The sequence below is a fragment of the Sitophilus oryzae genome, unplaced genomic scaffold (assembly GCF_002938485.1).
Source record: "Sitophilus oryzae breed Bouriz unplaced genomic scaffold, Soryzae_2.0 scaffold_410_pilon_pilon, whole genome shotgun sequence".
NCBI classification, from domain to species: domain Eukaryota; kingdom Metazoa; phylum Arthropoda; class Insecta; order Coleoptera; family Curculionidae; genus Sitophilus; species Sitophilus oryzae.
In genome coordinates this window covers 574203-594572 of record NW_022146986.1, presented here as the reverse complement: position 1 = coordinate 594572, position 20370 = coordinate 574203, and the positions used below count along the sequence as shown (strand labels likewise).

The 20370-nt window shown below is 34.1% G+C and overlaps 1 protein-coding gene across 3 annotated transcripts; it reads left to right on the top strand.

Annotated features, from left to right (window-relative positions):
• Positions 1-281: 281 nt before the first annotated feature.
• On the top strand, positions 282-19468 carry LOC115885639 (protein wings apart-like). 3 transcript variants are annotated; one of them, XM_030904605.1, is made up of 13 exons: positions 282-843; positions 1324-1479; positions 1539-1754; positions 3576-3769; positions 5460-5708; positions 7565-9048; positions 11482-11697; positions 14690-14912; positions 14977-15092; positions 16956-17055; positions 17117-17290; positions 17359-17549; positions 18469-19468. In XM_030904605.1, exons 1-13 carry the CDS (start codon positions 659-661, stop codon positions 18604-18606), a joined length of 3642 nt encoding a protein of 1213 aa, XP_030760465.1. In that variant the 5' UTR covers positions 282-658; the 3' UTR covers positions 18607-19468. The 3 variants fall into 3 exon arrangements, with proteins under 3 accessions (XP_030760465.1, XP_030760463.1, XP_030760466.1); XM_030904603.1 differs by having other exon boundaries at positions 1536-1754; XM_030904606.1 differs by lacking the exon at positions 282-843 and adding an exon at positions 1151-1246 and having other exon boundaries at positions 1536-1754.
• Positions 19469-20370: the final 902 nt, after the last annotated feature.

The following is a 20370-nucleotide window of genomic DNA, read 5'->3' as shown; positions in this document are numbered from 1 at the left end:
GTTGACTATGTATGTCTAAACTAAAAAAGTATGTTAGGCAACCAGTAATAATTATTAATTTATAGGTAATTTATTTAATAACGGTAAATTTAAAAAATTCTCCATACTTCTCAAATTATGTATTTTTATTTTCAGCAGTTAACTGTGTGGTATTTTTCATTAAATATATTTTAAATTTCTTTCTTTAAAATTTTAAGCGTACCATAGATCTAAAAACAGGAATATGCACCTAAGTTCGTAGCGCTGTAATTATCCGTAGAGTTTTCGTAGCACTTATTTACTCGCGTAGCGTGTTTATGCCACAGTTTTTGACAAGCGAAAAAGTAAAATTTTACTAAAATTGGAACAAGTAACGAGAAATCCTTTAGAGGAAATTCAATGGGAAAGTTATTAGAAGAAATCGGAAAATCTCACTGAACCTGGCAACCAGAAAAACGCTAAACGAACAGTTGTTTTATTAAAGAAAAATGGCGATGTGTTAATCAATGCCAGCGTTTAAATAGCCTTTATAAATAGTGTTTAATCCGTAAACTCTGGATAATAAGTAGCGGTTTACTAGTTATTCATTATTAGATCTAGGAAACCAACATGTTTTACGAGAAGTTAACGTTTTTATTAATCTATATAGTGTAATCCAAAATTTTACACCGAGATAACCATGTCTAGAGGTTTTGGGAAGTACAGAAGGGGCGCAAGCCATTCTAATTTTCATTTTGATACGCTCTTTAAAGAGAATGCTAATAAGCCTTCGGCTGCGAGGTCTGCAGCGTCGGTTGGTAAATGGGGCATTACCAGCTTTACGAGTATACGAACTTTAAATGGAAGACCAGACAATGATTCCAGGTTAGTTAATTATTTGGTGTATCTGTTTTTGAAAACAACTGTTTTTTTACTAATGAATTATGTTAAAATGAATCAAATACTGATAAATAAGTGTTAACAAAACATTTCCACAGTGTAGAGGTTTTTAAATATATTTTTATAGATACCTACTAATTGATTATTCATTTTATATGGATATATTATAACTAAATGATATAATTTACCTTTAATTCATAAAATATAAACAACAGTACACGATTGAAAGATATTAAAAAGTCAAGTTATCTTTTGAAGATTATTTACCAAACTCTATCAGCATTGATATAGATAAACAATGTATGTCTTAGATAATTTTTATACATATAATTACACCAGTGGTTAATATTAAATAAGGTTATGATTGATAGACAATGAACATTTACAGGTACTTACTGTTTTTCAAATTTTTGTTTGAAAAACTTGAGTTTGTGTATTTCTTTGAATGTGTTTGTCATTTTTTAGTTCCACTTCAGCTGCCGATGCCACACCAAAACCAAAAAAGTTCTTCAAGAGTCGCAATCCTGATTCTCAGGAAGTCAACACTACACCTACTTACCAATCTACAGCAAGTTATGGCTCTAACACTAGAAAATCTCGAGCTAATCATGATGGAGACAAGTTAGTCCATGTTTTGTTTAGTTTTTTAGCGTTTTATCATAACAAAAATGTTTTAGTAGGCATACAAAAGGAAATTCTTCACCAAAGAAATTTTTCTCATCGAAAAACGCACATGAAAAGGTGACGGTACCACCAAACACATCGAGTAAGAGAAGAAACAGTGACAGAAGTGACACAAGCGAGTCTCCCAGGGCTCCTATCGTGTTGAGGATTTGTAGGGGGAAGTCACAGTTGTTAAATGATACTGATGAGTCCGAAAGCACAGTTACTCCAAGGTAATTAGATAATTTTAAACAGTTTAATTATGTTTTTGAAAAATATGTACTTGCACTGAAGAATTTGTTTACTTATTATGTTAATAATGAGTGATTGATATTTATATTGGTATACAGAGTGATCAACATAGATTGAAATAGGTGGTTATTCTGATTTTGCTGCTTTGGTTGGCAAGCTGGTTTTGCTGCTTGGTCCAAACAAACCAAAAATTAAATGATTATTTTTTTGAAGACATTTAAATTCTTTTTCCATAATTTTGTGGGACTAGTTAAAACAAGATGAGCAATAAATGGATTTAAGCTGACTGTTTTGCAGTTTAATTATTGAATAAGTATTAAAAAATATAGGTTAGCTTACCTGCTCGTAATAAATTTTGTTAATTATGCAAAAACGGAAAAATATAGAAACAAAATATTTTATGGGTATATGTGGGAAGACAATGTGCATAATTTAAAATTATTTTGAAATGTACAGGGTGTGTCAGAACTAAGATCCATACCAAAGATATATTTTTTCTTATGGAACACCCGCTATTTTACTTAATTTTTGGATGCAAAATATTATTTGCCATGAGAGATGCAGAATTTTATAACAATTTAAAATATATTTAACCAACATCAACACATTTAAACTATATCTAATAACAATAAAAATAAATAGCAAATTAAGACATGAGATTTTGCTACAGGTGTTCGACATATCGACCGTCTTCTGTTATGGACAGACGGGGCCGTTTTTGAACATTTCCCGCGTAATTCATTAACTCAGTGGGGGTGAAAGATACCCACTCATAACTGCTAAGTATTTCTAATTCTTGTCTAGATTATACGGAAGAATAAGGAACCTTTATATTCTTCCGCAAATATATCCATAGGATTAGATCCATGGGCACTAAGTCAGGCGGCCTCGACGGCCAACGGCTGGGATCTATTCAATTATTCTTGAAATTGGCTGTAAAAATTTGCTGATAACTTCAGCGTTCTGAGGCGGTGCGTCGTCTTGCTGGAAAAATATATTTTCGAGTTCCATTAAGGGCATATCATCAATAAGGGGTCCAAAGCCTACTAGTTAAAAGTGACGAACTTTTAAAAATTCTGTATTTCGAAGGGGATTATAACAAAATATCAAGTGTGCTGTATTTTTGGAAAGGTAATTTTAAATTCTTTTCAGTTAATTAAAAATATAGAGGGTGTCCCAAATAAAAAATCAATTTTTCTGTTGATAACTCTTAAATTATTAATTTTAACAAAATTATACTTAAACCATTAAATTCTATGTAAAAAGGTGCGTTGGAAATTTGATAAATATGCACATTTTTGAAAAACACCCCGTAACTCCGAAACGGTAACAGATATTGATGTGCGGGTTTCACCATCATGTTTTTGATGAAAATTGAGCTCCAGACACCAATATTAGTTTTCGTCTATATCCTATAGAAAACGGTGTTTCCATTTAAAAGCGTCGAATTTGACCCACCCTGTACAGGGTGTTAACAACCTTTTTTATTATAGCATGCATATTTAAATATCTCTAAATATCTAAAAAACCAAAGCTTTTAGGCATATTAAAGCCTTATAATAAATGCCTTATTTTATGTCCTAGAATCCAAAAATGAAATAAAATACCGGGTAAAATAAAGTAAACAATAAAATATATTTCAAGTTAGAAGTTTTTTTATATTTTTATAAATTTAAAGGCCAAAATGTACTTTTACGCGGGCTTAGCATATGGTTCCATAGTGGTTTAACACAGTGTTGCCAGGATGTTGTATATTTCTTTAGAATTACGTGTTACTACGTTTTATTTTGTTTCGTTTTCAGTTCAACGCCTTCTACGTCAGCCACCACATCACCGCGTGCTCTTCGGGAATCGTCCAATTCGCAAACTGACAACAAACCTCCGACCCGTCGCATCACTCGCAGCGCAAGAAGGAGCATGCAAATGGATCCCAGCAGTAGTCCAGTCACTGCGGACACTCCCAGCGAGTTCTCCTTATTTACTAACCCAAAAGAAGGTAAGAGCAGAGCTTATTCATTAGACAGCCAGTCGATTTCACTAGATATTGAAAGCGCGTTACCAGTTCTCTAACTAAAAACAATAAAAGCTGGCCTTTTTAAATAGAAACCAGTATATCTGTTGTATTTTATTCAATGTCAGGGATAAAAATGGAAGTTTTCTTTTAAAGTTGTCGTTTTTAGGGTTCCGTACCCAAAGGGTAAAAACGGGAACCCTATTACTTCGGACTTCGTTGTCCGTCCGTCCGTCTGTCACAAAGGTCTATCTTATGAACAGTTATAGCTAGACAGTTGAATTTTTTACAGATAATGTATCTATGTTGCCGCTATAAGAACAAATACTAAAAATAGAATTAAATAAATGTTTTTTTTTTTGGGTTAAGTGCAGGACGATGTATAGTCTGTGAAACGAATAACTTTGAATTTGACAGTTCCCGCGGGCTTTTCTAGTGTTAATTTTATTAGGTTAGCAACTCGCGGGCCGTGCTGATGCAATGCCGTCTCTAATAGAACAGCCTCGGAGCGAGATTTCTGACATCACGCTAGTTAGATACTACTGATTAATTATGTTGTAGAATACATGGAAAACATTCCTCGTATATGTAATTTTTAGATTATATTCGACACTATTTTTTTCATATGACACAACACTGATGAAGGCTATAAACGTTAGCTATAACGTTTTTTTTAACCAAAAAAAATAATGAAAAACCAAATGAAAACTTAATCAGCGTTTTTCCCGAACCTAAATCCCAAAAAATCAAAAATTTTAGAATAATTTTACATATAAAATGACAGCGATCTTCATTTCATAGCCATCGCTGACGCCTTTTTTTCTATGATATTGTATTATTTGCAAATATAATTTTTCGCACATTGATGCTTGCAAAATATACATATAAATTTTTTGAATGCAAATAATAATACATCACTATTAGTAGATATTGAATGTTTTTTGTTAAATTAGATTTTTAAACCCCAAAATTTAAAATATATTTTACATTTTACCCATTATCTTATGTACCTATTCAATATTTGTATATTGTAAAACATTTGATGCATTTGTATGGTTCATAATTTATTTGCCAAAGTATTTATTACTATAAATAGGTATATATATTGTATTTATTAACTGTATATTATGTATAGTTCATGTAAACTTTATCATTTTTAAAATACAAACCAAAAATACGAGGAATAATTATGTTTTCCGTGTATTCTACAACATATTTATTAATCCGTGGTATCTAACTAGCGTGACGTCATAAATCTCGCTCCAATGCTGTTCTATTAGAGACGGCATTGGTCTGATATTTAGAAATGTCAAAGGCTGATGACATTTTACTTTTGTCAATTATGACATTTCGCGTTGATTTTTTGCAAGAAGAGGAACCTGTCACTTGTTTTATTATTTTCCTTTTCTATTTCACGAAAGTAAAAAGAGTTACCTATCTGATTCGTTCAGGCACTCATTTTAAAGAATATCAGTAACTTTTTGGATAGAGGGCTTTTATATTTGCCATGTTGGTAAAAAATAACGGTCAAAATTCAAAGTTATTCATTTTATAGACTATAAGTATAGTCTGTCCAAGCGAAAGTCCAAGTCCTTTTTTTAGCGAAATATATAAATTGGTATCGAAATTTTCCCCGAGTCATTGTACAGACTATACGTGACTTATTTTCTTACAGAGACCTTAGAGAACGATTTATCGCCTCAGTACATACCGGCAGAAAAATACGAGCTTGAACGTAAGGCAATGTATGACAGTCTTCTAAGGCCGGATTCCCCTAAAGCCGAAGAGAAACCTGTATTGCCTGAGCCTGAAGAAAACCATGCGAATGAGGCTAAAGATGACGTTGACAGTTCTTTGGACAAGAGCGTGGAGGATGCGATGGCAGAGCTACACGGAGTAGATGCGAATACAGCCGAAAAAACAGGTAAATTGGTGTTTTGGCCTTATACACTTCGTGGATAAGTAAATTCGCTTCATTTTTGTTGAAGACGCGTCAGCGACATTCGACTTTGTGATTATGGTCGCGTTCATCAGGACAAGTTGATCAGTGAGCGATGTACCATCGATTGGTTGTTCTGCTGAACGTGCTTTTTAGATCAAAATCATAAGTAATGCATATTAAATTGTTTTCACCCATTTTTGGCACAAATCGAGGGGATTAGTCAACCGAGAACAATATACAAAATGCTTTGTTTTCGTTTTCCAAAACATTTTGTGACATTTGGCGTATGTGACGTTTAATCCATCATGCATCGGTAGCGTAGCGTATTTTAAATCTGATGGAAAAAATGGCGACTGATCCCAGAGCGCTCACAACTAATCGGCGCATTCAGCAGAAAATTAGTGATCGCTGCGGTAGCGCTACATCCTGATGAACGCGACCTATGTTTGCCTTTGACACTGATTGACCACTCTTCTGTCTTTCTTTTAGGCATATGACATTCTTATGTCATAAAATAGAAAATATAAATATATAAATTCGAGAAAATAAATATCTTTGTTCGAATATTAATTATTTATTGGATAATATTTTTTATTAGTATATTAATTATTTAAAGAAAAAAAATCAAAGGTAAATTTCCTAATCACGTTTCCATTCCTCATAGCAAGTTCAAAGTAGTATTTTAAAACATTTTTAAAAAAGAATTTATCGTTATATGATTTAATTTTTAAACAAACAAAATACAAGAAGCAGAAAAGGGACCAAAAAAGCCCTACATATATGCTTATTCTCTGCATTAAGTTCATCAGACTGAAGGGAACAGCCATTCGACGACAGGTTTCGGAGATTTATCTCCATCGTCACGCCGACTATGCTGTAACCCTCAATCTGACCAACGATGGCGAGATGGCGAGAACTAGATGGCGAGAGCGTCTGGCACTCTCCATAGTAGTACGTTTTGTACTCAAATGCTATTTTCTGCTTTTCGTTAGTCAGATTGAGGGTTACAGCAGAGTCGGCCTGACGATGGAGATAAATCTCCGAAACCGGTCGTCGAATGGCTGTTCCCTTCAGTCTGATGAACTTAATGCAGAGAATAAGCATATATGTAGGGTTTTCTTGGCCCCTTTTCTGCTTCTTGTATTTTGTTTGTTTATATATAGCCTACAAAACCTTCAGCTCCATCTACGGTAACGTGGATGAAGCAAGTAGATTTAATTTTTGTTTAAAATTTATATATAAAGGTATATTGAAATAATATGACAAATATTTTCGCCTTGGGAAAATATAAACTTATACTTACATAACAATAACATTATACTTTTTATATAAATTTTAAACAAAAAATAAATCATATATCCCAAGGCGTTAAACGCTATATACGGGAGCTATTATTATTATTATTATGACAAATATTTTCAAAATAATAAATACACGTATCAGTTATATCTTGATTAAAATTTTTTAATGGATTATATTTTTAGTAATTATTGTCAACGCAGCGAAAAAAACGCTCCAAGTTAGCATTCACGTGTAATATCGTTCTGCGCATGCTCAGTAGCGTATTCAGAGACGGATAGTCTTATAAGATAATCTTGTTCTAGAAAGGAATAAATAGAAAAATGCATGTGAAAGTCCCGTAGACGAAGTCGCGTGTAATATACATATGGCATAGCTTTATCCACGAAGATTATAAGATCTAAGGTTTTAGCATATCTTTATTGTTATGAATAATCAATATTCTTCCTGATACACAGGAAACTATAAATCAGGAAACTACCTTCATCTTATCTGTATATATTTTTTAATTATATTGTAATACTAACGTTTAATTCCAGTTCAAGAGGAGAACCATTCAAACCACGCCTCGTTAGGCGAACAAGAAATGGACATAAAAGAAGAAGACCTGTCAGGAAAATCCCCAGAGCCTCCTCCAGAACCCACCCCAGTTAAGGTAGAAGAACCACCAACAGATGTCATTAAAGAGGAAATAAAACTCCCCGAACCAACCGAAGAATCCATCGAAGAAACGCCGGAAACCATCGAGAACATTGCGAAGGAGATTGAACTTACCAAATCCGCGAAAAAGGAACCAGAATCACCTCCAAAGAAGACCAAAAATGTGCCCGTCGTCCGCGAGCTTCGAAGTCGAAACAGAAACAAAGAGAAGGTGGTAGAAAAACCGGTGGAGCCTGTAGTAAATGCCGTGAAGAAGCCTTTCCTTAGGGAAACTAGGAGTAGGAAAGAAGCTTCTGCGACGAACAAGGTGGTTAACAATGATAAACGACCGCTCGAAGAAGTTGAACCGGAAGTTGTAAAGGAAGTTGAGGCTCCAGTTCCGGTTGTGAAAGAGGAGAACACTCAGATCGCGAAGAAATTTAAGGGAAAAGAGATAGAGGAAGAATGGTGTACGGATAGTGATTCCAACAGTACGATGCCTGAAATGGAAGTTAAACAGATAGTTCCTAGTCCCGACGAGAATATTAATGAAATTGAGAAGCACAAGCACGAAATATTGGACAAAATCCTCGAAAAACCTCCCGAACCACCTCCAGTAAAATTACTCATCTCCAAGAAGAAAGGAAGCATTTTTAAAAGCCGCGCCTTGGTGGACGACGATTCTAAGAAAAGAAGAGCCAGGTACGTGCACAAATGGATTGACGATAAAGACGGGAAACCCGGCGGGGAAACCCCTGCCAGAACCAATCCAGAAACCACAGAGCTGGATTTTGATGAATACATCGGAGAGCCTTTAACCAGGCTGTCTAAAGTCGAGGACGAACCCGGCCCTACCAGCGTGCATTGCCCTAAGACTGACAAACCCTACTACATGGTCGTGAGAAACGTCAAAAAAGCCCACCAAATCCAAGAAATCGGCGAGTTTCAGGAATTTAACGATGACGTGGAATACATTCTTGACGCTTTACAGGATAACAACCCGATAAGCACCAGATGTTTGTCAGCGATAACGCTGGCAACAAAGTGTATGGCCGCTCCGTTCAGGATGCACGTGCGGGCTCACGGCATCGTTGCCAAGTTTTTCAAGGCCTTGCACGACGCTACCAAAGATCAGAGCTTGGGGTTGTGTACCGCGACGGTTATGTTCGTCCTGAGTCAGGACAGGCTGAACATGGACTTGGACCGGGACTGTTTGGAGCTGATGTTGAATCTCTTGGAGTCTGATGTGAGTTATCAGCAGGCGCTGGACGTGTGTGGCCTTAGTACGGGACAGTTGGAGAAGAATAAGCAGAAGGTGCGAGAGTTGTGCGCGGACATACAGAGTCAGGGACATGCGATGCATCTGAATTTAGAAAATATTACGGTATGTATTAGTTTGTTTTTTATCTTAGTACTTTAAGGTTTTTTAAATATTACTTGAATTAGAAATATCTAGTGGGTTTTGATCAAGAAACTATTTAATTCAAAGTTGACAAAGCAGAAAATTTGTTTTTTAAACGGTTTTATTTAGCTCGACCCGTACGGTATTTATTTATTTGTTTGTTTATTTGGGTCAAAATTAGAAATTGAAATTTAAGTACCTTCCTGTTATCAGATTGATCTGAAATTTAGTACACACCTTTAGTTCCGATGACAATACAATATAGTAATATCAATAACATTGTAAATCTAAGATGGCCGCCGGTACAAAATGGCGGATTTCATATTTTTCCACAACCCCCTCAATATGGGTATCAAATGAAAGGGCTACACTAGTAGAATACTGTGATTATGACAAAATTTAAAATCCAAGATGGACGTCGTTACAAAATGGTGTATTAGGTGAGGGCATGAGTAGTTGTGTCCAGAACAGTTGTATCCAAGATTGTGTGACGTTAGGACAGATAAAAAAAATAGGCGATTAGATGTACCTACGTAGTTAGCGGTAGCTTTACCACCCAAGTTAAGGTAATAGGTTAAAACGTGCTGAGGACTGTATGGCATTAGGGTGGCTAAAAATGTAATGTCGCAAGCGTTTTCCCCTCAAGATTGGGCGCCACTTGTATATTATAGCCTTGCCCCTCTACTGAACCTCTGGTGGGGTCGACCGTTAAAATGTCCATTACTCGTGGGAACAACATGGAAACAATAAATAAAAAACAAACAAAATAAAAAATCGGTAAAAAACTTTTAAGTTAAACGGTTTTATCTTATGTGCACTGAAAACTAGAAAATAATAATAACAATTAGGTATTTTGAACTTCTAGTTCAGAAAGATTTTAGTACTAGGCAGAATAGCTTTTAGGCATATTAGACTAAAATAAAAACGTGGGGCCCCTCTGAAATCCTACCTATCGCAAAGCACATCTTTATACTTTGGTAGATCATGAGCTCGGCGTTCGCTGGTGAAGCCGCCACGGCTGGTTATTGATTATCAAAATCTCCAGTTACGATTATAGTAAGTCGATGCAATCCACACTTAGAAGAAAGTATTACAGCAATAGTTAATGGGCCCCACGTTTTTATTTTAGTCTAATATGCCTAAAAGCTATTCTGCCTAGTACTAAAATATTTCTGAACTAGAAGTTCAAAATACCTAATTGTTATTATTATTTTCTAGTTTTCAGTGCACATAAGATAAAACCGTTTAACTTAAAAGTTTTTTTACCGATTTTTTATTTGATGTCTTGCAAATTGGGACATTTTAACTACTTTTAATCTGAGGCTAAGTATCTTATAGGCTGTACTTGAAATATTGATTGATTTGATTGATGGTAATGTTTTCTGACTAGCTTTTACGTCCCACTAGTCAACTCGCACCCCAACAATGTTACCGTTTGCTGTCGCCTTATTTTATGAACGGTTTATATACCGAGTGCGTCACAAAAGTGGCTCACCCCTATAACTTTTTTATTTATTCAGTTAAAACAACGAGATTTGGTATGTTAGTATATGACATAAATTAAGATTGATTGACATGCTCAATTGTTTTCGGTTACTTCCTGTTTCACCGGAAATGACAACAACTTTTGATTTTTTAATGGCACTCTCTGTATTTTTTTACTGTATTCCATAGAAAATGACATTCTGAATAGAATGACATATCATATGTCAACTTTTGAGATTCTCGCTTAATAAAAAATCGTATTTTAAAATTCAATCTAGAGTGCCATGGCTATGTTAAAAAGACTAATTCTTAATCAAGGAGCCTTGGAAAAATAGATTTGATCGTCTAATGTTTTTAGTGTCTTGTCCTGGCCAGTTAGAAAATGGTCAAATCGTATTTTTAATCATATTTCAATTTTTTCAAATGGAACGAGAGTAGCTCATTAGCATATTTGGAAAAAGCATTTTTTTACGGATAATTTATACCACACACTTGGTATTTTGAGTCAAATTTTTGTTTTTTCAATAAACCATATGCAAAAACGTCAAAAGTTGACATATGATATGTCATTCGATTCAGAGTGTCATTTTCTATCGAATAAAGTAAAAAATACCGATAGTGCCTTAAAAATCAAAAGTTGAGGTCAATTCCGGTGAAACAATTGAATACGTCAATCAATCCTAATTTATGTCATATATTAACATATCAAATCTCGTTTTTTTTATCTGAAAAAATAAAAGTTATAGGGGTTTTGAGACGCAGCCGGTATGTTGTATTTAAGATTTGATTGGGTTTATTTATAGGAATGTTTTCTGACATTTATTTAAAGAAAAAACATGTTTTCTGGCTCTTAAGCTATTTTCTACAATTAAGCACTTAAGTGTAGCTGTTTTATTTATTCTTATTTATTCGTATTTCTTTTATCAATAGACTGGCCAATTGGCCATGGAAACTCTTCTGTCGTTAACGTCAAAAAGAGCGGGAGAGTGGTTCAAGGAGGAGCTGCGAGAGTTGGGAGGTTTGGAGCACATAATGAAGACGATTCACGAGTGCTGTCGGCAAGTTTCGGACTATGTCGTGTCCTGGACCGATCTACTGTTGGACAAAATTAAGAAAGTCGATCGGTGTCTTAGGGTATTAGAAAATGTAAGTCTGTTTGGAAATTAAAAAAATTAACACATTTTAATATCCTTTGTCTACCCTGGTTTGTAGCATTGTGCATGTTGTTGCCGTCTTACTCTCTTGGTAGATGCTTAAAGTCTTTACTAGCCTTATATGGTTATCGCGAAACAATTTCTCATGCACGTGATCAACTTTGCGTGACAAGCGATGGCGACAGCGCTGCCAGATTGTGATGGATTTATGAGATGAATCTTAATTTTAAATTGACAAACAACATATTTATTATATCATTTTTTAAAGAGTTTTACGTTTTATTTTTAATTTAATAACTAATATTTTAGTGCTTAATTGATTTATTTGTTTTATAGTTTATTTTACTTAGTACATATTGGCAAAAACTAGTCCTTTATGAAGATTATTAAATCGTTATTATGGATTATTTATTTATTTATCTACATCTTACAACGCCATAAGTGGTAATAGCAAGTAAGAAGGTGCTATTAATGCACAAACTAATAATAATCACAGAATTTAATGAAAACTAACTTAGAAAGTGGTATAATGAATCAATCAAAGTTACTTTTCTGACAGCAGTCAAGGGTAATAAACGACCTTTATTGTCACGTTCTCGTTCAAGATAGTTAAAAAAAACAGAGCTACATGTTCTTTGCTTCGTCTGTTTAAATGCTTCGGCATATTTTCAACACACAATTTCAAGAAATGCAGTACAAAAACTCGAAAATTTAGTTCTTAAAAGAGCAATTTTAAAAAAAAGACTATGAAAATAGGCAGAAAAACGAGAATTACTCACAGAGATTTAACAACGACGCGATATTATATAAAACAATGACTGACACTAGGATAATTGTCAAATTATAAAGGACAACATTGCTGAACACGGCGCAATGTGACCAACATAGCGATAATAAAATTCGGCAAAATAAAAACACTAAATCACCACAATATACCAAAACACTTTTACTTTTACACTGGACGCGCGTTTCGCTAACCATGTTAGCATAATCAGCAGATGATTATAAACTAAAGTACAATCTACAAGTTGAGCGTTTATATACTCGCTCAGTGGGCACCGAGTGGGCGTGGCAAAATCTAGCCAACCGAGTCAGAGCCCACTGAGCGTAACAGTTAGATTTCCGCCACTAGAGTAGTAGGAACAAAGAACTTGAAGGAATTGGACCGTTGACTCTGTTCATACTATCTTTACATTTATTAATTCTGATGCTTTCATATGCATCTAATTGCCTGTAATTTGAGACTTGTTTAATTAATTTTAAATTATTAAGATCTATACAATGTTCTTTATCAACAATATGTTCGGCAACGCAAGATTTATCCGGTCTACCATATCTTATCTGAGCTAAATATTCTTTAAATCTAGTTAATATTGATCTTCTAGTTTGCCCATATTTCTGATTACATTCTTTACAAGAAATTTCATAAATACCCGACCTTTCCAGTGGAAGTGTTTTATCTTTTGGATTACCTAATAATTGTTGTGATTTATTATTAGCACTATACACAAGTTTATAATTGACATTCTTAAAAATTCCTTTTAGACAACGGGATAACTCTCTATCAAAGGGTATCGAAAAATATTTAGACGTATCTTTCTCCACTTGAAAAGTCGAATTTTCAGAAATCATTAATCTATACCTACGTTTTCTAATTAATTTATCAACTAGTGAATATCCATTACACTCAGCTACATTCCTAATGTAATCTCTTTCTGTTTCATATCTTTCGTTGGAAAGTGGGAAACTAAGTAATCTATGAACTAAGAAATTTAAACTAGCCATTTTATGTTCAACACTATGATGTGATTCATTAGGAATATATCTGCGTGTGGTCGTATTTTTCCTATAGATATCAAATTCCAGGCAATTATTAGTATTTCTAATAACTAATACATCTAGAAATGGTAATCTGTCGTTGTTCTCAATTTCATGCGTAAATTTAATGGAAGGAAAACGATTATTTAACTTAGAAATAAAATTATCTATGGTGTCTGAATGTGTGTCAAAAACAGCAAAAATATCATCCACATACCTAAACCATACTCTTAGAAAATACTCAAACTGATTCTTAGCCTCCACTTCAAACCTGCTCATGAATAAATTAGCCAAAAATGGAGACAATGGATTACCCATTACTGTACCTTCCCGCTGTTCAAAAAAGTTGTTATTAAATTGAAAACAGTTTTGTTTCATACATAACGATGTAAGCTCAATATATTCAGTCACAGTTTTGTTGTCGAGACCATTTGCGTTCAGTAATTCCTTCAAGATATGGTAGACCGGATAAATCTTGCGTTGACGAACATATTGTTGATAAAGAACATTGTATAGATCTTAATAATTTAAAATTAATTAAACAAGTCTCAAATTACAGGCAATTAGATGCATATGAAAGCATCAGAATTAATAAATGTAAAGATAGTATGAACAGAGTCAACGGTCCAATTCCTTCAAGTTCTTTGTTCCTACTACTCTAGTGGCGGAAATCTAACTGTTACGCCCACTCGGTGCCCACTGAGCGAGTATATAAACGCCCAACTTGTAGATTGTACTTTAGTTTATAATCATCTGCTGATGATGCTAACATGGTTAGCGAAACGCGCGTCCAGTGTAAAAGTAAAAGTGTTTTGGTGTATTGTGGTGATTTAGTGTTTTTATTTTGCTGTGTAACACCAAAGGTTCCAACCCTCAACTGTAAAATTCGGTTTAAACTAATTTTTGCAGCTTTAATCTAAATAAAATATCTGTTACAATCATTTGCTCTAAAAAAGTAAAAGAAAAAGTAAAATGAAGAGCTGCTCGGTATCTTAGATTATACAACAAATTAGAACATTTTTGCCAAAATTTTATTTAGTCAGGTTTATAGACTTTACTGTCAAGGTCGATATGATTGATGACGTGCAAAGGAAAATGTTTTGCGATTACCATAGGAGGATTATTTATATGTTGTAAGGTAATTAACAATATTTCTTTTCATGCAGGTAACACAAAATAATGAGGAAAATCAAACGTATATTCTCAAGTACAATAGCGGCATGATGATAGACACATTGGTCAGTTTGTACAAACTTTGTGATAGGGAAATACCATTGTATCCTGTGACGGATATAACTGATAAAGTTTCCACAGGGGCGATTATTAGAGAGGCTCTTTTAGTGACACTTAAAGTTTTGATCAACTTGACGCATCACTATAGGCAACAATGTAAGTTCCAAACACTAATAAAAAACATCATAAAGGTTTTTAATATCTGTATTTATTTTTATAGCCTTAGGTAGTCAACTTATAGGGTCCAAGTCGGGGATTATCGAGATCAGTCTACATTTGCTACTTCAAGTACCGAACTATATTCCCGAGCAAAAGAAGTTCGAGCTTGGAGTCTTGGTAAGTTTTTTCATTTTATTGTGTACAGGGTGGATCAAATTCGACGCTTTTAAATGGAAACACCCTTTTCTATAGGAGATAGACGAAAACTAATATCGGTGTCTGGAGCTCAATTTTCATCAAAAACATGATGGTGAAGACCGCATATCAATATCTGTTACCGTTTCGGAGTTACGGGGTGTTTTTCAAAAATGTACATTTTTAACAAATCGCTGTAACTTTTTTGCTATGGAAAATTTTGTATTTCTATGAAAACATTTCCAAAGCACCTTTTTACGTCGAATTTAATGGTTTAAGTATAATTTTTTTAAAATTAATAATTTAAGAGTTATCAACAGAAAAATAGATTTTTTATTTGGGACATCCTCTATATATTTAATTAACTGAAAATAATTTAAAATTACCCTTCCAAAAATATAGCACACTTGATATTTTGTTATAATCCCCTTCGAAATACAGAATATTTAAAAGTTCGCCACTTTTAACTAGTAGGCTTTGGACCCCTTATTGGAACTCGAAAACATATTTTTCCAGCAAGACGACGCCCCGCCTCAGAACGCTGAAGTTATCAGCAAATTTTTGTAGCCAATTTCAAGATTAATTGAATAGCTAACCAAGATCTCAGCCGTTGGCCGTCGAGGCCGCCTGACTTAGTGCCCATGGCTCTAATCCTATGGATATTTGCCGAAGAATAAAGGTTCCTTATTCTTCCGTATAATCTAGACAAGAATTAGAAACACAGCAGTTATGAGAGGGTATCTTTCACCCCTACTGAGTTAATCAATTCCTCGAGAAATGTTCAAAAACGGCCCCGTCTGTCCATAACAGAAGACGGTCGATATGTCGAACACTTGTAGCAAAATCTCATGTCTTGGTTTGCTATTTATTTTTATTGTTATTAGATATAGTTTAAATGTGTTGATGTTGGTAAAATATATTTTAAATTGTTATAAAATTCTGCATCTCCCATAGCAAATATTATTTTCGTTTTAATTGATTCTCACAGCTAGATTTTTTTTGCATTAAAGCCGGTGCCGTTCAAAGCCTACTTATTTAAAGCGGGCGAATTTTTATATACTCTATATCTCGAAGAGGAATCGAGCAAAATATCAAGTGTGTTATATTTTTGGAAAGGTAATTTTAAATTCTTTCAGTAATTTAAAAATATACAGGGTGTCTCATATCGTCCTATTGCTGCCAAAAGTCACTAACTAACATTTTTCTGAACAACCAAATTCAATCACTAACTATGTTTTGAATCGGAGAATCGATTGCAAATGTCATTAACTACGATTTGTGGCTATTTATGTTTTATTTTAATACCGAATAGTTACTAACTATAACATCTTTATGCAATGCAATTCATCTTTAGACGCATTTTTCTCGGAAGTAATAAAAAGTAAGTTAGTGACTTTTGGCAGCAGTGGGACGATATAAGAAATCAAATTTTCTGTTGATAATTCATAAATTATAAATTTTAAAAAAATTATACTTAAACCATTAAATTCTACGTAAAAGGTGCTTTGGAAATGTTTTCATCAAAATACAAAATTTTCCATAGCAAAAAAGTTACAGCGATTTGTTAAAAATGCATATTTTTGAAAAACACCCCGTAACTCCGAAACGGTAACAGATATTGATATGCGGTTTTCACCATCATGTTTTTGACAAAAATTGAGCTCCAGACACCGATATTAATTTTTGTCTATTTCCTATAGATAAGGATGTTTCCATTTAAAAGCGGCGAATTTGACCCACCCTGTACAGGGTTGTCCTGTTTTATAGGAATGGACGGTATTGCCAGTAGGATGTAATTTTCCCAAAACTACGGGACTTTCCTAACAATCTAATTATTCTTTTCAGGTACTTATGTTGTTGATCAACCTGATCCAAGATCAGGAGGCCAACAAGAAATTACTGATGGATGCTAAAGCGCCTTCCAAGCTCGAAAGCATCTATTCTCGTGAGTTTTTTTCTTTTTTTTTCTAGGAATAGCGTTTTTCTAACGTTATAACATTTTTCAGGGGAAGAGAGTGCGGTGGAGGCTCTCATCATTCAGTTTTATGAGTGGGAGGGTTGCGCCAAAATTGCCGAAAACAAAACCAACGCCATCTTGGACGGCGAAAAAGACGTAGAAGACGTGCCTACGTCACAAAACAAGAGCAACGAGGAGTTTATCGAAGAAACGGTGGCTAAATGTAAGTTAAACTACAGGGTGATTCACGGATATGGTACTAACTAATCATTTTTTTCTGACATATTCCAGTGTTGCAAAAAGCAGGGACGCACATGGAGTTCACGTTTTTGGCGTCGTATATCGTCATGCTGATCGGTTTCCTGATCATGGACAATTCAGCTTACCAGGACAGTATTCGGCAGTTCCTCAGAGGCAGCAATTTCAACGACATGGTCGAGCTACTTAAGAAGTTCTTCAACTTCATGAATTTGACTGCGTCGGTAAGTGGCCTATTCAAACCATTTTGTATTTAAGTTTAAAATTATTTTTTTTAATAATACTACAATCAGACAGCCAGTCGATTTATGATCGTTATAATAGGTTTGTTCCAACATAGCAGAGAACCGTTCTATATAGTTCATATTTATTAGGTAATTTGATATTTAAGTAGCTGGGATTAGTTTTAATTAAATAAATATTGCCCAAAATATGGAGCCTTCCACCTCTTCCAATATTAAAGAACCTATAAAGAGGCTTAGGTTTACAGCAGATGACGATTTAGCCCTTCTAAGAGAATTTGTTGCTTGTTGCCCTAAACCCACTAGCAAACGTTGAACAATAAAGCACTGGAAATAAGCACTTTAGCCCTTTAGTTTTAAAACACCTAGTAAACAAAACAATTTCAAAGTTTTAAATTCAAAGTTAGGTTAAGTTTAAATAGCGGACGCGACGCGAACAGAATTCTTTCCGATCCGATAACTATAAATGAAGAGAGTTAATACCACCTCACGTAAAGGAAATAACACCTGGCCTGATTAACGTCCATGCACGCTATTCAGTTTAGCGATATCTCTCTATTACGCTGTTTATTGTTATTTTACGCGAGTTTATTTTTGCGCAGAGGAAATTTTACTTGTTTGCACATCGTCATAAAAACAATTTTCGTATCACGAATTAGGGATAAGATTTTTATCTGTATACATATAGTATACCTAATCTGTGGTAATAGGCTCTTAAACCAAAAACTCGTAATACAAAACTAAAGTGTCAAAACGAATGATAATGTCAGGAAATAAGTAAATGAATGTGGCAACTTGACAGTTTTTACAGCAGAGCTACTGTATTGATAGAGCAGAGCTACAATATGTCTTACGGATACAACATTTATATATATATTATAATTATGATTTTTTTAAATAGACGGAAGCCTCCAGCGTCTGCGCAGTGAAAGCGACACAGAAAGTGATCAAATTCCTAGAGGAGTGCGACAAAAGCGATGATGTCGCGAAGCCGGAACAAGAGGAACCAGCAGAATTAGTCGAAAAACCTTTTTTATAGACTGACGCCCTTCAAACACCATATCTTCAATTTGATTTCTCCATTTCGGTATATATTTTGTTGTTTTTAATGTAAAGACAGAAAAAAACGTTTATTATTTTCCCTTTTCGATGCCTTAAAAAGTTTCAGTGACGCGAATCTACCTGAAGACGAAAAAAAAAATGTAGAAAAATATATTTCTGATTTTTTAATAGGATTTTAAACCGTGTACATATTAAATATGTTTTAGTCGGCAGGTTTCCGTTTTATATACAGAGGTTTATATAAAATTCTATTGTGTATTTCTTCAACTAGAATATGCTGATCAAACACAACTCCAAAAGTTAGTTTTTGATGTATAGTGCTTTTATTTTATTTTGTCCCTCTTTTAACTGATAACTTTTTGAAGTGAAACTTCTTTACGCGTTGGGAGTTAAAATTCAAGGCCGTGACACATGAACTACTTCAATTTGGTAACTACACGAATTTGGCTTCAATTTCTATTCCTGACTAGCGATATAGTGTAATATATACAGGTTGTTAATTTGTTTATTACTCGCAGTAAGAGCTTTATGGTTGAAATATGGCAACCTCGGCCCGCCCGTCGATAGACGACGCGACGGGACGAGTCGGCAGAAAACCCTATAAGTGCATGCGTTCTCAATAGGCAGTGTTGCCATTCTGTTCACTTATAAGTGATTGTTCAGTTAACAACCTGTATATAATATGGTGCACACACTTTTTTTTGTTCTTTAAGATAGAACATTCATTAACAAATTGAATTGTAGGGTTTTAGTCAAGTTTTTTATGGTGTATTACCAAAAATACCATACTCTGTCAAACGTCACACTTGTTAATATAAACTTTTTGGTATTGGATAGTATATTTTTTCTAATTTTTAAAAATACAATATGACCTCATTTTGTTGAAATTGATTTGGACTGTCGTATTTGATCTCCAGAAATATGCAGTGGCATTTTTTAGAGACACTCCGTATAAAGGCCAGTTAAGACAAGACAATGAGAAACATCAATACTTTTTATTATTTTTATTTGGTTTTAGTATGAAATGTGCCCTTTTTTAAATAAAATGACATTATCAATGAAGAAAATAAGAAAGTATTGCTTTTTTAATATTTTTTCAAACAGAACATTTGCAGCATTTTTGCTGTATTTATCTGAACTGGCCTTAACGTAATAAATCAGTGTACACTAGTTTTGTATAGATTGGCGGACTGATGATTGTTGATGATTTTCAGGGATAAAATGATGAAGTTGATCGATTGTTGTCTATTTTTCTTTAAAAGCGTTTTATGTCGATAAACCAAATTCCATTTGTGTGTGACTGTACAGCAAGGACCAAACACAGTTGACAGTGACATTAGGTGTTAACTCATGTCATGGTTTTATACCAGCACACATTTTTTTATTCAATATTTTTTTCTTAAATATGTACAGGTTGGACCATTTTGGTTGTTTCTATAGGGTATCTAGGAAACCGTGAGAAATATTCAAATTTTGATACTGCAGTCTCGGGTTCTTTTTTTGAAAAAAATACAATGGCGCAAACGGATCGTGGCTATCTTGATCGGTTTCGAAGCTACAGGGGGATTCTCAAATTTTGTACTTTTTGAAGATGTTCGATAGTTTGTTTATTTCAGCAACCACGGAAAAATGAATTATACATTCTAAAGGCACTTTTCTGTGTAGAATGCAGTGGCGTAGTCAGACTTTTTTCGAAAAAAATATTTTTTGAGATATTAACTATACTTATGTTTTTTTTAAA